Source organism: Sciurus vulgaris (genome assembly GCF_902686455.1).
Source record: "Sciurus vulgaris genome assembly, chromosome: 2".
In the NCBI taxonomy this organism is placed as follows: Eukaryota; Metazoa; Chordata; class Mammalia; order Rodentia; family Sciuridae; genus Sciurus; species Sciurus vulgaris.
The window spans coordinates 199,681,173-199,702,551 of NC_136462.1; the positions used below are offsets into that span (position 1 = coordinate 199,681,173).

Consider the following 21,379-nt stretch of genomic DNA (forward strand, 5'->3'; position numbering starts at 1 on the left):
AAAAATTTCAAGTATACAGAGAAGTGGAAAGAAGAGTATGAAAACATCTATATTTTGCTCACATGGAGTCAACCATTGCCAACAATTTGCCATGTTTGTTTCATCTATATATGTATGTATGCATAGGAGATACTGACACCTGTTTTATGCAGCTAATGTTGTATAATGAAATACTATTTAAATGGCAATATTGATGTAGAGCATCTACTTTTGAGGTCAAACATATCTGGGTTCCCAAATTTTTAATTATGTAATTAATTTGCACATTATTTATTTAAAGGATGTTTTTCCCCTAGGTGCTATCAAGAGGGTGGGAATCAAGCAACTTTTCTGGTCATTATATTTCCAAAAAGGTTTGTTGTATTAAAAAATGGCGTCTATTAGTAAAGGCAGCAGTGTTTGTTGCACAGTAAACATTAAATGTAGAGTAGCTTTTATTTATGATAGCTGCTTGTTGCTATTGAAAGCATTCAGCAGAGTGGCACAAAATAAGCAAACAATAATTGGTAGTTTATTATATTTATAATTATTATTTATGATCCATCACAGTGCATATAGCACATATCACTCACCCATAAACACCACGTTTATAATAAGTACTTTCATTATTATTCAAGTCTCTCACAGTGCCCGGCACCACATGGGCAACAGAGAAGTGGAAGCTGATTCTTGTTAATTATTATTATTAAGTAAAGCACTTAACACAACGGCTGGCCCGCCAGGCCTCTAATAAACTGGCTTGCAGGGACTGGCACCCAGACCGCCCCTCCTCCCGAGCTGAGCGAAGCCCCGCCCCCTGCTGCCGTAGCCCCGCCCCGCGGCCCGGGCTGCGTCTGCGCACTGCCTGGGCGCCGCTTCCCGCCGCCCGAGCCGGCCAGCTGCTGCGTGCGTGCGTGCGTGCGTCGCTGCGTGCGTGCGTACGTGCCGTGAGCTCGCCGGGCACCGCGGCCTCGGCCTCGCCCTCCGCCCCTGCGCCTGCACCGCGTAGGCCGCCCCCCCCCGCGCGCCCCCGCCGCCGACCCCCGCCCGCGCCGCCGGCCCCTCGGGTAGAATTTAAAGGGGGCGCAGCATTCCCGCCCCGCCCAGGTGACCTCTCGGGGTCTCCCTGCCAGAGGTGCCCCGCCGCCGAGGAACATGGCGAAGGTGGAGCAGGTCCTGAGTCTCGAGCCGCAGCACGAGCTCAAGTTCCGAGGTAAGCCCCGGAGGCCCGCGGCTGCCCGCCGCGGCCCCCGCCCGCGCCGGAGGACGGAGCCCGGCGCCGGTGACGTCGCGCCGGTCCCGCCGACGGCGCGGCCGCGGGGCAGTGCGGCCCGCCGCCTCGGCGCCGCCCGGGCGCTGCGGAGCGCCTCCCGGACCCCGAGGGCCACGCGGGCCGGGTGCGGGGCCGGGGCCTGCTCCTCCTCCCCCAGCCTCCCGCGGCCTCGCCTTCGAGGCACTTGTCAAGAAGGCCACCGGAACTTCTGACGAGTTCGCGGTCTTCTGCCTGGAGTGCAAGCACCGGCGGCCCCTTTGCCTGGAAGGTCCTCCCCTGCTCTTCACAAGGTCTCGGCTCACGTCACCCGCCGAGTGGCCTGCTCTGACCGCCAGCCCACCGTGGACACCTGCGGTCATGCCTGTCACGTCGCTGTCTCACCACCCAGTACTGAGTCTCCACACTAGAAGGGAAGCCCCATGAGGACAGTGCCTTGTCCGTCCGCTGCTCTGTGCTCAGTACATACTAGGTGCCTAATAAATATCTGTTGAAGCAATACATGAAGGGAACCTCCTCCAGAGTTCTGATGGGACAGGACCACCATTCCCGGTGGGGTCTTCCTGGTGCTGAGGGAGGCTGCCAGGGTCCAGGGATCCTTTTTGGTCCCAGAGCTGCTTGGAGTTGGAGCCAGCGGAAGGCTGGAGCAACAAGTGTCTCTCTGGGAAGCCAGAGCTCTGGTTTCCTCTCTGCACTTAACCACTGTACATACGCACACACGTAATTACTTTTTATCACATATACATAATTATTTTTTACTCTTTTCTTACCTTCTTCACCAAAATGTAAGGGTCCCGAGGCAGTAGACGGCAGAACTTGCCCAGCTTGCTCATTCATTCTTTTTACATTCATTGAGTAATTGTGGTGGGCACTGGGGAGAGGTAGAGCTCTCCATATTCTAATCAGAGCAGATGAGCCGTGAACAAGGTCATTGCAGGCAGTGGTAAGTGCTGTAAAGGAAATAACTGACTTGATGAAGGTGTACTTTAGATTGGATGGCCAGTCACCACTATTGCCTGCAGGTGGCCTTTGGTAGGTGCTCTCTTGATTTTTGTGAAATGAGTGCTGACCAGAGGCACCCCAGTTTTTGTTTGTTGTAGGGAAATAGGGTAACTTGCCCAAAGTTACCCAGTTGGCACATGGTACTTTTGAACCCAGATTCAGAACTCACACTCAAACATTATGCTGTCAGACCCCAGAATTGCAGTTTTCACTTTACCTTCTAGGCTAACAATGTGAAATGACTCTGAATGTGTAAGGAACCAAAGATTTAGTTAAAATGGAAACAAAGCAAAAGAACCTCACAAAAACCCAGTATTGTGTCCTCATTCCATGACAGTACACAGGGTCTTTACTTACAGTGGTTTGGTTTATGATTTTTCTACCCTACAGTGGTGTGAAATGGATATGCATTCAGTGGAATCTATTTTGAATTGTGAGGTTTTATCTTTGCCCAGGTTAACAGTATGTGGTTTGATCTTCTCTGTTTGATGCTTGGGCAGTGACAGTGAGCTGCAGCTCCCAGCAGCGACAGTCACAGGAGGGAAACAACTGATACTCCAGAGTATACTGTGTTGCTGGCATTTTTTGGATTCTGTGTTTTTTGCTTTTGTATCCCATTGTATGTACAAAACATGAGATATTCAGCACGAATTTAACAACACATTATTATTAAATAGGTGTTGTATTGGATGATTTTGCACAACTGTAGGCTAATGTAAGCATTCTGAGCATGTTTAAGGTAGGCCAGGCTAGGCTAAGGGACAGTGTTTGGTAGTTTAGGTGTATAAAATGCATTATGACTTGAAATATTTTCAATTTATAATGGGTTTTTAGAATGTAATTCCACTGTAAATCAAGGAACATCTGTACTTGTGTGATCTCAGGAACTTCTGGAGGAGCGAGGCTAGGAAAAGAATCCAAGTAGCCACAGTGAAGGTGACGAATGGTGTTTTTTCTTGAGTTGTCTGAAGTTCTCTATCCAGGAAACCTGACTTGGTTCTTTCTGTCAGTTGACACACAGATTCAGTTAGTCCACAAACACTGCACCTGCTTCACTGTCAGATGCCAGAAGACAGTTCTCATCAGCGGTACTCCCTAGGCCTCTCTCAGCTTCCTCCCTAGTACTATATGTGTGGGGACCGGGCAGATGAGAACAGCCCAACAGTGCAGTGATGTAAGGCATTCAGGAGTGTTGCAGGAGCACTGCAGAGGTCAACTCCTGAAAGGTGTCATTTGAGCTGGGTTGCAAAGGTCCCCTGGAAGCCGGCTAGAAGGAGAATGGATGGGGAGCATTTCAGGCAAAGAAAGTTGCCTGTACAGAGGCGGAAAGGCTGAGGTGACTGTTCCTTTGGGATATCACCATCGTTCTGAATGACAGCAGCAAAGGAGTTCAGGGCAAAGTAGGAGACAAGCCTGACCCCAACAGGAGTCAGATCTTCTAAGTCCCTTGGTGCCCACTGTCCAACTAAAATTGCGATGCTACTGCCTTTTCTTCCCCCCAGTAGTAGAGATCAGACCCAGGTCCTCATGCCTGCTAGGGAGGTGCTTTTCTACTGAGCCACATCCCCAGCCCAAAATTGTGTTGTTTCTTAAACAGTCTTTCCTTAGATCAACTCCCCCAAACCCAAGCCCCAGTATCAGCACTGTCCTCTAATGTGTTTTACAGAAGATGACACTTGAGAATGTTCCAGTTTTGTTCCACTTCTTTGACTTAAAGGATGTGTGACCTGGCTGCTGCTTCACTCCCTGGAGGCTAGCTCTGGCATTGGTGGGGCAACACTCCCACCTTGTGTAGCAGTCCCGTAGAAAGTTGTGCTGTTATTTAAGAAAGTGCTGAGGTCAGTACAGAGATGGTTGTATACAGCAGCTGGTTTCATTTCCTCAGCTTGTGTACCTGAAAGGTATGGCAGAGTGATCTCTCTGACCCTGGGTTGGCAAAAGTAAGGATGGCCAAAGTCATTGGGTATTTTTGCTAGGGAAGTGGTCCAGAAGAATTTGTGGTGTCAAATTGTCGAAGGCCATTGCTCCTAACTTTAGAAGAGGCATCTGTAGGCATGCATAAAACACTTTTGAGGTGTTTTGTTTGTTTGTTTTAAGCCGAATGTTAAGATAATAAAATTAGAGCAGAGACTCAGTGTTCTGGCTTGCTGTATAGAGATAATTCATTTCAGGATGAGAATTGACACATTTAATTGGTCTCTTCTAGGTTATTCAGGATAACAGCTCTGATTTCTGGTGGTTCACCTAAATGAATCAAACCTCTAAGCTAACTTTGCTTAAGAAGGTAATAATTAAAATACCCATCATTCAGAGGAAAATTAGACATCTTTTTAAAGTGCAGCCTAAGATGATGATGTGGGATTGTATGTTATCAGATTCTTCATTATCTTGGGATTTTTGTGTAGTATGTTAAATGTAAAGATGTTGCAGTAGAAGAAGAACACAAATTTGTATGACTTTGTTCAGTTTTATAGAACACCCTGTGTTGCATCGTGTTAAGCACAGAAGGGCGAAGGACTGTTCCTGATGGAAGCATGCCACGGTGGGATTTGCCTAGATTTAAGGGTGAACCTCATCAGATCTTTGTAAGAAGTAGCAAAGGTAGAAGCTCCTTCAAACCAGGAACTTTTCTGAGAGAGGTCTGGAAACCTGTGGCCTGAGTGTGTGTCTGGGCTTTTCGTTGTCACTCTTTCCGTTGATGTCAGACCTCCCAAGGCTGATCTTTCCTCTTTGTCTCCTCCCTTTGCTCCCACTGTGTCCGGCTCAGAGAACACTCTTGGAATGAGTCACTTCTAAGGCATTTTATCTCTCCTTTTTCTATTCCCTCTCCTTCCATCAGATCCCATCTGTGGTAAGTAGTATGTTTTCTGTTTCTTTGGTCAATGTCCAGTTCTTAATCCTTCATCACATCCTGACGCACCCTTCTGCCGGTGGTACTGTCCCCTAGGAATGATGAGTAATCATCCTGGGGCTGGGGTGTGGCTCAGTGGTAGAGCGCTTGCCTAGCATTTGTGAGGCACAGGGTTCAATCCTCAGCACCACCTAAAAATAAATAAATAAAGGTATTGTGTCCATCTACAACTAAAAGTATTAAAAATAAATAAGTAAGTAACTATCCTCACTAAATTGAAGCTTAAACCTGCTGTGGACCCTTGTACTTTTGCTTTGTTCTGAGTCTAAATCAGTGGCCTTCAAGAGGTCTTAGTCATACCATTGGTCTATAGGGATAGGGCCAGTGGGCTGGTGTAGTTGATTACCACTTTGGGGGAGAACAGGAATGTGGGCAGTGACTGATAATTTAGGGACACTATCTTTTGCATAAGGAAAGCTTAGAATCATTAATTCAGCCCCTCAAATTGATGTGTAATTTAGGATTGTTTAGAAAGTTAAAAAAAGAAAAAGAAAAAGCTAAAACCCTGTGGATATAGTCCATTTGTTGCAGTAATTATCTTTCAGATGCTAAGTACAACATTAATTCTTTCACTTTAGTGTAGCACTGATTCCCTTAACATTTCATGATCATGTAGGCAGACTGTGTTTTACAGCACAACAAAATGTCAGCAGTGTGCTTAAGATTCTTTATGGTAGTGGTTTAAATCTATCCTGAATAGATTATCTTCGTTTATTTAATTATTAACCAGCTTGCTCATCAAAAGCAAGTGGCATTAAATCTACTAAGCTTGAACCAAACTTAAATCTTAGTAGATAATACTGTTTACTTCTGAGATCTTATTCCTGAGAGAAAATCGTGAACTAGAAGTCAACTTTTGTTTTTTTAGTCCACTTACTTGCTTCTTTTTCCTCCTGGTTAACTTCTTAGGGGAATGTGTAGTGCTGGCCATGCACTTGCATTTAGAAGGCGGTGACGTTTCCTCAGTGTGTGTGGTGTAACATAACAGGCGCACTGTTGTTTTCATAATTACCTCGCAGCTTTTCATCCAAGTGTGGATTTATTAAAATAATTAGTCTGAATTGATACTTATTAAAGAGCTGGACGCTTGAACCTTATTAACAGTATCTTTTATTTATTAGAATTATATAGCATCTGTTTTTCAAATGCTGAAGGCGAAATACGGAGCACTTTGACCTTGCAGTATTGCCACGGAGTAGTTGAAAGCTGGGCGAGGAGTCAGAAGAGAGGGGTTGCATTGGTCCTCACTCACACATGCCCCCAGGCCTGGGTTTGAGAATCTGGAACTTCAGACGTTTATGAAGAATTATCTCCAAGGTTGCTTGTTAGAGCGTCCATTTGGTGGAAAAGTTGCCATCTAAAGGATGACTGTGATTTGGAAGCAGTGAGCACAGCTCTCAGCAAGGTGACAGGCAGGACGGACAGAGTGTTGCTTTCCATCAGTCAAGACAAGGTTGCCCGGGAGTGTCTTCTAACATACAGTGAAAGCCTTCCACAGTTCCTCTGCACTGGGGAGTGTGTTAAAAACAAAGTTGCATTATGATTTTCAGGCTGACTTCCTTGTTCTCTGTCATCAGGCCCCTTTCAGACTGTCAGTCTATCCCACTCAGGATGACTCTGCCCTTGCTCAGTGGGTAGGCCCGTTCTTTGAAGTTTTTACCTGGCAGACCTAGACAGCTGGCTCTACAAAAATAAGAATTGTTACTGAATTGACAGTCATTTTAAGATTATTTTAAAAAAATAACAATGTGGCAGAATAGTATCTCTAGAATATCCAATTTTCAGAATGTTAAGGGCATTGTTTTAACAGAAACTTGATGTCTAGACACAATGCCTTGGGGTGCTTCAGAATTTTCCCCCTTGTGAGGGATGGGTTGGGGTGAGGGCTACTGAGAAATGCTGGTGAGAAAATAGTCGTCTGGGAAAATACTGAAGAAGGTACTGTTAATATCTCATATTAAGTTGTAAAGCTGTATGAGTACTTTGGTAGTTTTCCTCCATCCTTTCAGAGGGTTATTGTTATCGTTTTTTTGAGTAGTAGATTAGTGTTTTTCTCCCCTGTATCAAGTAATATCTTCCTTGGGCTTTTAGTTTGTTTCTGTGTATGTGTGTGTGTCTGTGTGTGTGTGTGTGCGTGCACGCGCGCGGCGCCCCCTCCCCCATGGGCACCTGGGACATTGCTGGTGGGGCGCATTCTGCTGATAACTCGGGGCTTGTGAGTTTGTGCACACCTGGCCTTTCAGAGGCTCCTGTAGTCCTGGCCTGTCAGGGAAAGAAGTTAGGGAAATAACATTTTGGGGAGGAGAACATTAAGACTGCTGCCGTTTCCTAAGTTTTAGATTGTGCTTGAAGATAGTGGAGCGTCTCCTGGGGCCCTGTACCTAGGTTAGAATTGTCTAGACTGAGTCCTGGACCCCTGAGAGCTCCAGGTCCTGGAGCTGTCTCCGAAGGCTCATGAGTGCTCGGGATGCAGGAAGAGTAGACCGCTGAGGCTGGGAGCTAGCTGCAGGGGCCTGAATAAGGTCGGGTGGTGGCTTCCCTGTACCAGTCAGTCTTCAGCTGAAAGTAGTGGTGGACGTATATTTACAGAACTAGAATAAAGAAAAAGTGAGGGAAGAATGAACATTTCTGGAAGATGAATGCTTCATTTTCAAAAGGTAGTCTACAAAGCTCAGGGACTAGGCAGGTAGGGAGGTGCTTTTATTCTTGCCTTACATTTAGCCTATGTAGCAATCTCAGATGACTCACTCAAGTGACTGGGTAACAGTAGTAATGGTGGTGCTGGATTCTGACCCAGGTTGCTAGTGCCAGAGCTCTAGTAGCATTCTGAGCCAGGTGTGGTTTACATAACTTATACTGCTATCAGCTTGCTAGATTAACTCGTAAAGGATTTATTCTTGAAAAGGAGGCAGAGAATTTATAACCATTAAGGAATTAATGGCTGTCAGGACCATTTCTGAAGAATATCAATTCATTAAGAATTGTTCTTTGAAATTTGTTTATTTTTAGGTGTAGATTGACATAATACCTTTATTTTATTTATTAATTTTTATGTGTTGCTGAGAATTGAACCCAGCGCCTCATGCATGCTAGACAGTTACTCTACCACTGAGCCACAACCCCAGCCCTCTTTGAAATTTTTAAGAGGAACTTTTTAACTTACTATAAAAAACTTTGAGCCTGGTGACTCCAAAGCATGTTTTGATTTATATTGTGGATATTAGTTTGCTTTTATATCAGATTTTGATGGTATTACACAGTTCTGTATGTTTAGAAACCTTTTCTTTGTGAGTAATTTGTGATCCTGCTGCCCGTTCCTTGGAGGGTGTGGCAGAGCTTGTGTGTGATAGGAATTTTATAGGTTTGCAGACTTGTAAAGTGGGAACTAGAGAAGATGTAAAAGTTGCTTAGTAAGCCGGGATTGTCTAAAATAAATGGTGTTTGTAGGTGCCACTTTAAACATCATAAGTGGAACTGCGACACCTTTGGTCCTGCGTGCTTCTGATAGGTCACTCCTTTGGGCAGAGAAGCAAATAAGGTGAGTTAATAGATAACTAGAGATGCCTCTGAGTGTGCAAGGGGTCAGCTTAAGACGATGATTAAAATAAAGTGCTGTTTAATTCTGTACGGGTGTGATTTGGGATGTCATTCCCCAAACGCTGGCATCACTAGGGTATGAGCAGGATCAGAGTGTGCCTGGAGACCCGCGGTAGTGCCTGGTGGACGGTTGTCTAGGGGAGTGACTGCTCTTCCTTTTGCAGAGCGTGTCCTCGGAGGTCTCTTCATGCAGAGCTCACTCCTGGGGGTATGAGAGGATGCGGGGTCAGGCTTTACCTCAGTCGCCAGGTACTGGAGCTTCCTGTGGGCACTGTACCAAGTGCCTCCCTGCGAGCTTATGTCAAGCTTCATTACTTCCCACAGCAGACCATTTCTTCATTATTGAAGGTTGTTTCTGCTACCTCATCTGTTCCTTCCCTCCACCCTTGTGCTCTTTTGTTCCTTAATGCCTGATGCACAGTGTGTTTTGGGTTAAATGGGGACCGTTTTTGCCCTTTGCTTGTACCATTTGACATTTTTAGTGTAGTAAATGAAGGAAAAGAGTGGAATGGGACTTACCTGGGGAAGTCAGTGTCGCTGTTCCCTCCACATTGGAGGTCAGAATGTGGAGGCCCACGTTGTCCCCGCCTCTCAGCCTCCAGCCGTGGCTCCTGCCTTGCTGATGCTTGGAGGCTCTCGGCTGACCAGCCTCCTCAGCGGTGGCTTCCCTTCTGGGGTGTCAGGAGGCTTGCCCTCCTGATGGACCAGAGGCCATCCAGTGCCAAGCTTGAGAACTCGAGGTTCAAGTGTATTTTACCCCGAGGACAAGGGAAAGTGCTCTGAGTTATTTGTCGGCCTGTAGGTGTAGCCTGATGGTTCCCACAGACAGATCTAAATCTGGCCCTCTGACTCGTGAAGTCAGGCCTGCTGTACAGATGGGTAGGGGAAGCTGGGGCTCATTCCTGAGGGTCTGGGGCTTGGGGGCGGCGCCCCATTTTGCTTTGAGCTCCTCCTGGCCTCTGTCTAGCCTCACACAGAGCGTGACAGATGTGGAAGACTCAAGTCACTAGAGAAGTCTGCGGAAACCTGGCAGCCAACCTTGATCTTTTTTCTTTCATTTTATTATTATTTTTAAATTGTTGCTTTTGTTGCCTTTTGCCTTCAAAACACAATCGCCTCATTCTTTGCAGACCTGTCCCTGAGACTGTGCGTGGCAGCTAGCATAGCAGTAAACACCTGAGTACAGTCAGATGGCTTTGACTCTTGTTTTCAGAAGGTGAAATGCTCACGGAGTCGCCTCTGCCCTAACTTGTCCCTTCACGCCTTTCCTGTGCGCCAGCCTCTGGGTGAGAAGTCCCTGTCTGTGCTCTCAGGTTCGTTCGCTTGCACAGTCCTTCCCCAGAGCTGAGTGATGGCGTCGCTCTGTCTCTGGCTGTGTTTTCTTTCTTTTTTCTTTTCTTTCTTTTTTTTTTTTTTTTTTTTTTTTTTTGGTACCAGGGATTGAACCCAGGGATGCTTTACCACTGAGCCACTTCCCCAGCTCTTTTTTATATTTTATTTAGAGACAGGCTTTCTCTGAGTTGCTCAGGACCTTGTTAAATTGCTGAGGCTGGCTTTGAACTCCTGATCCTCCTGCCTCAGCCTCCCAAGTGCTGGGATTACAGGCATGTGCCACCGCACCCAGCTTCACTGTGTTTTTATTTGTTGACTTGGGTGTACTCAGCATTTGCCACCCCACCTGTTGGCACTCCTGCCTTGACTGCCCCAGTCACTCTGGTTTTCTTGGGCTTGTGTGGCCACTTCTGCCACCCCCCCTCGTGGGTCCTGTCAGTGACGTTCACTGTTACAGTTGCTCCTTCTCCCATGCTGCTCTTCCCTCTTCATCTCCCATTTCCTCTATTCCTGTCTCCCTGCTCCCCTTGGGGCAGTCTTCTGCCTGTCATCCTAGGCCTGACCCAAGACTGTGTATAGGGCCACAGGTTCCTAAAATGCGACATTCCCCAATCTGAATTACATACCACTCCATTTTTCTTTTCTTCCATCTCCTCTTCCTGCTGCCATATCATTGAATGGCATCCCTGTTTATGCAGTTTACCAACCCAAAGAGCCTGTGAAATCTGCCTCCTCTACCCTGTTACCTAATTTCCCCCGATGACTAATAGCCTGAGCCCTCCTGTCCACATGGAGGGATCTTTCAAAGATGCCCACTGGTGATTGAACCCAGGGACACCCTACCACTGAGTCACACATTCAGCCCTTTTTAGTTTTTGATGCAGGGCCTTGCTAAATTGCTTAGGACCTGACCTCCTGAGCTGCTGGGATTACAGGCATGTACCACCAAGTCCGGCAAAGTCTGAATTCTTCACATGGTTCCTTATACTGTCACTCTGTCATTGTTCCGGCATCATCTTTCCTTATACTTCATGCTAGCCTTTTAGTTCTCCCTGACCACAGGACTCTTGCATATGCTGTTTCCATCACTAAATATTAGTTCCTTCCTCCTCCTGTTCACAGCTCCTTCCTGCTTACCTCTGAAGCTGAGTACGTATTTTACCTCTGGCATTCATCACTCACATCATGCCTGTCCCCCTTGACTTCCACACTTGTCACCGTGTGTTAGAATTGATCACTTGGGTTCCTTTCCCTATTCACTGTGTAGTATCTCATTAATAATACCTTCAGCTCCCTCTTCAACTCAACTGACTTCCAGTCTCCATCTCCAGGCAGGTCTTTGCATCTTGACGCTCCTCACCTACTAGACACCCTGGCCTCTCTGTCTGTCACAGAAGCTCCTTGAAGTCAGCATGTTCCACATTTCATTGCCAATTTACTAGTCTCCACTCACTGGGGCTCCGCCTGAATCTTGGGAGGGTTCCTGTGTGCAGTTGGGCCAGCCAGAAACCCTGAGCTCATCTTTCACTTCCCCTTTTCCATGCCTCTCCATTCATGGACTGCCTGGAACTTACAAGTTCACGTCAGAATTCTTAGACCAGCCTCAGAGCCCTTCGAAACGGGGCCTCTGCGTCTTTGAGCTTAGCCCTGTTTCTCTCTCTGAGGCCCCACTACTCTGGTCTCATGGTCCCCTGAGAACCTCTCACAGGTGTATCATGCTGTGCCTTCACCTGCTGCTCTGCAGCCTGAGCGTGCTTCTCATCCTCAGCAGCTCTTCAGACCCCAGGGCCTCCCTCAGTGCTCAGTCCTGGGCACCCCCTTGCTGTTTACATGGGACTTAATTACTTTTCTGATGGTGTTCAGTGCAGTGAGGAGGGTATTCAGCCCTGTAGTCGGCAGCCCAGAGTTACCTCTGGGGCAGACTGCTTGGGTGTGATCCTAGATCTGCCCCCTGAAGGTCATGTGACCTTGGTAAGTGTTCGACCTCTCTGTGCCTTCACTCTGGGGTGTGTTAAGGAGTATAAAATACATTAGCACATGTAAAGCACTTAGAGTAGGTCTGGTGTTGGCCATTAGGTGTTGGCCGATGTCACACTTGATCTGTAAAGATGCATCTTTCAGGTGCGCTGCTCTTCGTAGCTCGGGTTGCCCTGATGTGGCCCTGGGAGTGTGACACCAGCTTCCCAGTGTGTGGCAGGAGTGGCCTGCCCTGCTGCCTCCCACCTGGGAGCCTTGTGCAGCTCCTGGAGAGTGCCCACAGCACTGCACGTTGCTACGGATACTTGAGGGGTTGAGGTGAAAAAACGGAGCAAACTTTGTTTTTATGGAGCTCATCTTCTGGTGGAGAAGTGAAAATAGAAAAAATATAGATCATGTGCTATTAGGTAGTGGTAGGTGCTAAATGAAAAAAGCAGGATAAAGGGATTTGGGAGTGAGTTCTGTTTTTTATTTTTATCTTTTGTGCTGTAGGGGTGCACACAGCGCCTTGTGCATGCTGGGCAAGCACTCTATTACTGAGCCTCATCTCTGATCCTGGGCTCTGTTTTAAATGGGTAACTGGGGAAGCCACTTCCCTGAGAAGGTGCAATTGGAACTGAGACAAAGACCTGTATAAAATACTTGTAAAAGGGGCTGGAGCTGTGGCTCAGTGGTGGAGCGCTTGTCAGCAGTGTGAGGCACTGGGTTCCATCTTCAGCAACACATAAACATAAATAAATAAAGGTATAAAAAATAAAACACAGCCATGCAGATATTTGGGAGAAGAGCTTTGCAGACCCAGGAAAGGGCAAGTGCAAGTTCAGGGCCCGCCCCCAGATGGGGATGAGACGGGTGTGTTCAGGGGGCAGCATGGTCACTGCCTGCCCTGGAGTGACGGAAGAGCACACTAGGAGATGGGCTCTACCAGAGGGCGGGAGCCTGGCTGGCAGGCAGGCCCCCTGAGGGACTCTGGGGTATGTTGCATCGTGGGGAGATGTGGAGGATTCTGAGCAGGAGTCATTTTAAAAAGCCATGGCTGGTGTGGGGAGAGCAGGCTCCAAGAGATCTGAGCTGCTCGTGTGTGGAGACCGTGGCCATGGCCGTGACCCAGGCTGAGTGCAGGGGAGACTGGTGTGCACGGGGTGGGGTAGTGGGAAGGACGTGTTGGGCTCCCTCCCATTCCAAGCTTCCTGAAGGGGGCGCCCACAGGACTGCTTTTGGTTCAGTGCAGAGGGAAGTAGGGTGGTAGGGTAACTGCTTTGGACCCCACTGCTGGTGAGTGTCAGTTTCCTGTACTAAACTAAGAGTCGGTGGGTATGGAGAGGAGAGTGGGACTCCACCTGCTGCGTGGCACCAAAGAGTGAGGTGCTGAGGACATGCGTAGGGAGAGATGGGCAGTGGGCAACTGAACGTGGCACTCGGGAGCAGACAGGCTGCAGACACCGGGGTGGAAACCATCATCTATATTGGAATGTAGACGAGGAAAGAATAACTTCTTCCAACTGGAGAGGTTAGGTAAGCCTTTTCAAAATGGAAGGCATTTGAGCAAAACTTTGAAGAACGAGCATAATTTCCAAAGGCAGAGAAAGGGGAAAATCGAGTATTTCTCATCCAGGTCTCGCAGCCCTTTCCCCTGGCCTCTTGTTGAATTTGTTTGAGAAGCTGCCGCCCTGGTTGATAATCTCTTTTCACTCGTGTAGCCACCTAGGTTCTGTATCGAGAAGGAAACCAGACCAGATTACACACTAACGACAAACCACATGCTGCTGCTTCTCATTGTTCACAAATCGAAAATTCCAGATGGACTAGAGAGGTGCAGAATGCTAGCATGTCTGTGTCTCGGCTGTGAGTCGGGCTGTCTGACTTAGGCGCGGGGTCTCCTGCTCCTGCTGCCCCTGAGAGGGCGTGCTCTGGAGAGGCTTGTGCTTCTGCTGAGGCTGACAGTGTGCGCTTGCCTAGGTGTTAGCATGTACCTCTGTCACAGTTAATGGGGTCCTTTGTTGTGTTTATCACTTCTGTCTTTACCTTGGGCAGATGTCTGTCTCCACGCTTCCTTCTTTGTGTCAGAAATAAACCATATTTGCTACTCCTGTATTTTGGTAGAATTTTGTTTGAAGGAGAACATAGTTGGTCTTTTTATTTTTGTGATCACTATAATCACAAATTTTTGTCTTATAGATACAGAAAATTTACAGTCAATGGGTTAAAGATTGTGTATTGAAGAAACTGTTTATTAAGTTCAGATCCTTTTGGAGTTGCTCTCTGAAACTCACCTGTGAAAAGTCTTCAGCTGTGCACTGTGATCTTAGTGCCAGACACAGGGTGTTTGCAGCATCTGCTCTTATGGGATGTGCGTAGTCATCTTTCTGTTTAGGAAAATCTAGCACATTAAAGAACTGCATACTCAACCTCAGATGAGTGAAGGCTTCTAGACTTCTTTAGTTCATAAAACAGCTTTTGCCTGAATTGTGGGTGTGGGTTTGTCTTGAGTTAATGAGACCACTGCTTCGCTGAAAATGTTTCAAATGGTAACCTTCATTTTTGCAAATTACATGAAAATGCCTGTCATTGTGGGCTTACTGGTTTTCAGCAGTCCAAGGTCTGAATGCCTTTGTGTATATACAGGGTAGTCTGGGTAAGAAGAAGATTCCAAAAGAGCATCGTCAGGGCCTCACGTGAACTGCAGGACAGCTGTGTACAGAAGTGTGCAGATTGTGATAAATGCCCAAATACAGAGCAACTGAGGGTTAATAAGGTGCTTGCCTTATTTAAAATCTCTCTTTAATGAAACAAGTAAAGCTTCCTGAATAATTTAAAGACTGCCTGTGCCTCATATCTGCCCATGCACACTCCCTGCGGTCCTTGATCCCAGAGGAGTGTGGTGGGAACCATTTCCCTAATCAAGTGTTGCGGTGTGTGTATCGCTTCACATACCTTGGAGACCCATCTGTTGTTGAAATATGGATCTCACTCATTCTTCTGCCCTGTCGTGTGGTGTTCCTTCAGAAGAATAGCATATTAGGGAAGAGCTCTTTGTATATTTGGAATAGTGCTACTTCCTGTTGTGTGAGCTGCAGATGCCTTTGTTTCTCAGGCTGTTCCTCCTGGTTCTCATCATGTCTTTCAGGTAGCTTCCTGAGTTTGCTCTTAGCCCTTCTGTGGTTCTCTCTGTTGAGTTCTCTCACCACAATAGTGCCTTGCAGTCTAGTTCCCCCTGTGCAGGTGGTGGCACGCCGAGTTTTATTTCTGCTCAGAAGGAGCTAGGACACTAGGGAACTATGCAGTAGGACGGGTCTCTTCCAGGACCTCAGAGGGCAGTGGCATCATCACTGAGACTTCTTGGTGCTGATTTTTCTTGCTGGGATATTCGGATTAGGTTTCCCAGCAGCCTGATGTCTCATAAAGATATAAAGGAGGGTGCTTCCCATCCTTAGATTTCTTCAAGAAATTTCGTGTCTCTTAGGGTTCTTTATGTATGGTTGTTTCAAAATAAGAGCTGTGTAATTTGACTTTCTGCTGAAATATTGGAATACAGTGTGTGCCATTAGGACCACATTGGTTGCAAAGCTTTATTTTTGTCTCCAAGCATTGATTTAATGTGTGAGCTAACCAAACAAGAAAATCGATTTTCTTAAAACCCCAACTTCTCCAGTGTACTTTTTCTTTTCTTTTCTTTTCTTTTTTTTTTTTTTGAAATGGGGTCTCACTAAGCTGCCTAGGCTGGCTTCGAACTGAATTTTTCCTGCCTCAGCCTCCTAAGTCGCTGAGATTACGGTCATATGCCATCATGCCCTGCTGGTGGCCTTACTCTTAAACTCCATAGTTCACCCTCTATGAACATCTGTTACTCTGATACCTTTATTTCATTTTTTAGAAAGAGAGCAACTTATGAAGATATTGAATACTTACATGAAAGCATCATAGATGCAAATGAATATTTTTAATGCCTTCAGCCTGTACGTGAACATCACAGACTCGGCACTACTGGGGGTTGGAGTGTAGGGAGGCAGGCATGCTTGCAGGACAAGCAACAGCATCAGAAAAGAGGAGCTCACGAGGAAGCCTGACATTAATGCAGCCTGTGCTGTGGAGCCCCTGCTACATGTGTTGCTTGTTCTGGGTTGCAGTCAGGAAAGGAGCACAGAATCTGTCCTCTGCAGAAGGACATGGGCAGTGATACTGGAGCATGAGAGTCAGGAAGGTCAGTGTGTGTTCACCTGGACCTGGGTGTGCAGGCAGCGGGTGTCTGCCTGAGAACGTGGCCTTGGGGAGCAGACAAGCACAGCCTGGCCGTCCCTTCCTCCGCAGACATGTCGAGTATCTGTTCTGTGTCCAGAAGGGTTCCAGGTGCTTATGATCCTCCGAACAAGAGAGATGGAAGGGTTGTGTTCAGAGTTGCTATTCCTGAAGGGGCAAGAGAAGGAAAAAGGTGAGCCCTGGGACACTGCAGGTGAGTGGGGAAAGCAGAAAGCGGTAGGACACCTTTAATGAAGATGCCTCCCAAAGGGTGAGTGCGAAGGTGCCCACCAGCTGAGCAAGGCCTGCTTGAGGGCCCGTGTCTCCTGCGCTCCATTTCTTTGGAGCCTCCAGCACCTTTCTCTTGTCCTAGCAAAATCCACCAAGGTCACAATCTTCTGGAGACAGATTACTATCTTTCTAGAAGGTAGTCTTTTTAGAGTGAAATATGGTAGCTTATTTTTTGGAGGGGTTGTGAAAAGGAGAGAAATTGTGTTTGCAAGAATGTAAAATAATACAGCCCTTTTTATGCAGAATGGAAAAAGCTGCTTTGAAGCTAATAACTTCAAGCTTATATCTGGAAAACTGAGACCTGATAGATTATATATCAAATTGACATGTAACTTACTTGGTAACACACATAGTGCAAGTTTCAAATATTGTAGTTGTATCAGGAGATCAGTCGCCAAGGACGATTATGTATTGGTAACACCAGAATTTCATCAACTCCAGAGAAGGGAGAGAAACCATCTCTGTGCAGACAGAGCATCTTCTTTCCTTCTTGTTGGTCTATGCAGTCACACATACCCACACACTTGTGTACATATGTATTTTTCAAAACTCAATAATACTTAATATCATAAATATTTGAGGGTACTACCAAAAGTGAATTAATATAAAAGGCCAAATCCTTTTTCCCCTTTTATTTTTTGAAAAGTATTGACTGTTTTCTAGAGTAGTTCTTGATTCACAGCAAATGCAAGAGAAAGTAGAGTTCCATAAGCCTCCACTCCACACATCGGCAGCCTGCTGCACTATCAGAGTGGCACGTGGGTTAAAATTTCTAGGGGAAGGCTGGGGTTGTGGCTCAGTGGCAGAGTGCTTGCCTAGCATGTGTGAGGCACTGGGTTAGATTCTCAGCACTGCTTGTAAGTAAATGAAAAAGTCCATCAACAACTAAAAAAATCTCTCTCTTTCTCTCTCTCTCTATATATACATATATGTATATTTAAAAAAAAGAAAAAGAAAAAAAAATTGCTCGGGAAGACCAGCGTCCCGTGTCTTCCTTTCAGTAGGGCCTGGGGGAGGGGTGCTGCAGTTCATGCTGTGTTGCTTTATCTGACACTAGAGTATGTATGTTCAGGAGCTCAGATTCCACCAGTTAATGCTGTTTCAGGAGCATCTTTTTCAACCTTATATAAATTTTCATAAGTGAACACATAATATGGGGCATAAAGAACACTTCAAGTTGTTAGAAGAATAAAGTTTTTTTAAAAAATATTTTTTAGATTTTGATAGACCTTTATTTTATTCACTTTTTTATATGCGGTGCTGAGAATCAAACCCAGTACCTCACCTCACACATGCTAGGCAAGTGCTCTACCACTGAGCCACAACCCCAGCCCAAAGAATAAAGTTTGAAGGAATGTTCCTAATGTCTCCTAAATGCATGTTGCTTTATTTATTTACCTTCCATTTCATATTTTAGAGACTTAATTTCTAGTTTTGCATAGACATTATCTGAAATAAGTAATAGAAGATTAGAAGGAAGAATGATTAAAAGTAGGTGCTGGGCCTGGGCTCTGGCTCAGTGGTGAGCACTTGCCTAGCACTGTGAGGCACTGGGTTCAATCCTTGGCACCACATAAAAATAAATAAACAAAATAAAGGTATTGTGTCCATCTACATCTAAAAAACATTTTTAAAAATGTATGTATTGTGGTACTAGAGACAAATCATTTTTTTAATCTCTTAAAAGAACAAATTTTAACTTTTGGAGGAGATTTCATTTGTGAAATTGACTTTGTACTTTATAAGCAATGTTTAAATTCATTGGTGATAAATATGCATGTTTGTATAGTAACATCCCATTTTTTACATAATGCCTTAATGGAAATGGCAGTTTTATGAAATGAAAGTGACTAGTAAAAATCTGAATGATGTTCATAAGCCTTTACATCATTTTTATTGAGTTTTTTTGTGTTCTGATTCATTAATACAGGGGAAAGGAGCCCACTAACATGGTTTATCTCCTGTAATTACTCAAATTGAATAGAATTTATTTTCAATAAAATTCTTAGAGTAAATTGCCCAGAGTGGGTAGAGGAGGCCTAGATGGGTAAACATTTCTTATTTCTACCCACGGGACTGTGCTGCTTCACCAGTGATGTTCTGCTGTGCGTATTTTCAGCATAGCTCCCTCTGGATTTTTACAAATAAATGCTTGTGAAAGCCCAAGAACTCCCAGGATTGAGTATTAAAGTAGAGGTGTGGGTTGTTTATTTTATCCTGCTTATTACAAATATTGCTTTTCTTTTAATAATTTATACTACCTTTTGTGTGATTTATATAAGGTAAAACACCATTTAGATTGCTATGTAATAGAGTGATCTGGGGAAATTCCTGCAGACAGCTTAGTGTTTGCAGTTAAATTTGGTTTCTTGCTGTAGAGGACCTGGAGGAGGCTGGTGTGAGGGGTGATCAAACACCTAAGTCCAGGCCGCCTGCAGGAGTGGGGGAGGGACACTAGGAACAGCTGGAGACTCGCACACCTCCCAACTTCCACCACAGAGCAAGTCTGTGTGTGTCTTGGCCTTCCAACTAAAGGTGCCTCCGTGTCCTTGAAGCAGACTTGTCTTAGCTTTGAGGCCTCACAGTGTGGGTCACAGACTGCAATGAACTCCTTTCTCCTGCATCACATCTGAACATGCGTCCTCTGCGGGTATCATCTTGTGTAGGCATGCTGTTGTCTCCCCCAGCACTGTGGGTCTGCTTGAGCTAGGGCTGTGCGGTGTGGGGTTGGACTGTGGTTTCTCACATGAGGAGTAGTGAATATTCTTCCATGGCAGTTTGTTTGAACCCCTGTAGGTTTGCATGCCTTGTAGCTTTCTGTGCCCTGGAGATCCAGAGCTGTGTTCAGTTATTCTTTTTTTAGCCTGTGCTTGCTGAAGTGATCACCACCTTAAGCAGAGACTTGGTGGGGGATCAGACTTTCTCCATCTCCCTTGTAGGTCAGACGGAATGCACTGGAGGGTAAAATAGGGTAGAGGCCCAGAGAGCTGCTGCCTCCATAATCCCCCGGACACTGTCTCAGCACCAGGTGTCCTGTTTCTCCGTGGTTGCCAAGAGCTTGCTACAAGAGTGTAGCATGGTCAACATCTGGCTCTCACTCACTGTAGCTGAAAAGCCCTTAGGCCACAGGGTACCTGCCCTCCTGTATGCCAGTGGGGAACTGACTTAGCATGTAGAGGGAGGGTTATTTGTGATGGACTTGGTGGCTAAGATGAAATACTGAAGACTTTTCCCCACATCGGATATAGCTACACCTCCTGACCCTTTAGGAAGCCTTCTCCCATGACTTGCAGCTGAGTCTGGAGGGCCAGAGGCAAATCAAGCAGATGGAGAGGTAAACAAGGAGAGAAATTCTTCCAGGGTATTTAGTTCTTGAAGGCGATGTTGCCCACAGAATGAGAATGACTTTTAGTATAAGTAATTCCAACATAGATGATCCAATAGTACGGTCAATCTGTTGTAATTCGTCATACATATTCATCAAATCACCACACTGTACACAACAGTGCAGCAGAAACCACAGGGCTAGCAGGAGAAGGAGGCTAGGCATAGGACACCCAGGACTGTGTTGACGTACACACAGAGAGGGCCTGATGGGAGCAGTAGATGCAGCTCCTTTGCTAGAAGAGACCCGGAGTTCACCAGTGCACATGGCCATTACTGTGACGTGGAGGAAGGATGGTCATCTGGAGCCAAGAAGGAAAGTTGTAACACCTGCAGGGACCTGTGTGTCTAGTACCCCATGGGTGGATGGAGGTCGTCTGAATAAAGGTGACTGAGATGTGTGTAGGTGTGTGCTTAGTGGATTTTTGTGCAGCTAGGTTTGGGTGCAGTTTTCTGTGTTCACTTAGGGTTTCTTGAAGAAAAAAAATCATGCGTAAGCAAATGTGAAAATCATTTTATGCTCAGATTGTCCCCATAATATGCTCATCAGTCACATTTGAACAAATTTATGTTTTCTTATAGCAGAACTGTCTGTAGTTTGATGTTGGATTTGCGTCCCTTTTCCCTTCTTCCTGTTCACCATTATTGATTTCTTAATTTGTATTTAAGCCCATATCATATAAATTTTTAATACTATGAGCACCTGTAGAGGAAGCCAGCCTGAGATTTTAATTTTGCTAGTGATAATCCACGGGTAGTTTCCTTCTTGGTGAAAAAAAAAAAACAAAACAAAAAAACAAAAAACCTCTTATTCTTCGTCCTTCTGTCTGTCCATGTATCCATCTTGCCATCCATCCACTGTCCCTTCCTCCCTGCCTCCATCTGTGCATCTCTCTACCCATCCATCTCTATCTCAAAAATTTCCCCTTGATGCTGGGCACAGTGCTGGGGACACAGAGATGGGTCAAGTGTAACCCTTGTTCTTAAGAGCTTAGAACCTCGCTGGAAAGTTTTCTAAGTACAAATGTGCATGTCTTTGTTGGGTCTTCTCAGCTGGGGGACAGAGGAGCTTGGTGTCACAGGGCACATGCTCTCTCCGCCCGCATGCCTGCGTTCTTGTGATCGTGACGGCGGCACTCGTGTTCCCAGCATGCGCTGGATGGGAGCTGGGGTTCCTGGAGTCAGCACTCGCACCTGACTCCGTGGTAAACCCTGTGGTCAGATGTCCACTGTAGATTGGTGAGTGAGAACCAGCAGGCTTCCGAGTGCTGTGACCGCGTGGTCTCAGGCTCGCTGCTCCCCACTGCGCTCGGGTGTGGCTTGCGCACTGCGTGAGCACGGCTAATGTGGCGAGATCTCCCAGGTGGTGTATCAGTTACCTCAGGGGATGGAGGAGTGCT

General features: G+C 46.1%; 1 protein-coding gene and 1 long non-coding RNA gene across 2 annotated transcripts in view; one reads left to right on the forward strand and one right to left on the reverse strand.

Moving 5' to 3' along the window:
* Nucleotides 1-917: 917 nt before the first annotated feature.
* Nucleotides 918-21,379, forward strand: part of VAPB (VAMP associated protein B and C) — a 42,979-nt gene continuing 22,517 nt past the window's right edge. Inside the window, exon 1 of the mRNA XM_079126988.1 lies at nucleotides 918-1,192. Within this exon, the coding sequence (XP_078983114.1) occupies nucleotides 1,135-1,192 (58 nt within the window). The 5' untranslated portion in view covers nucleotides 918-1,134. The remainder of the gene's footprint in view (nucleotides 1,193-21,379) is intronic.
* LOC306652919 lies at nucleotides 7,270-9,023 on the reverse strand. Its single transcript, XR_013761582.1, has 2 exons — nucleotides 7,394-9,023; nucleotides 7,270-7,360 (listed from the first exon to the last, which is right to left on the reverse strand). It is a non-coding gene; the product is annotated as an uncharacterized lncRNA (long non-coding RNA).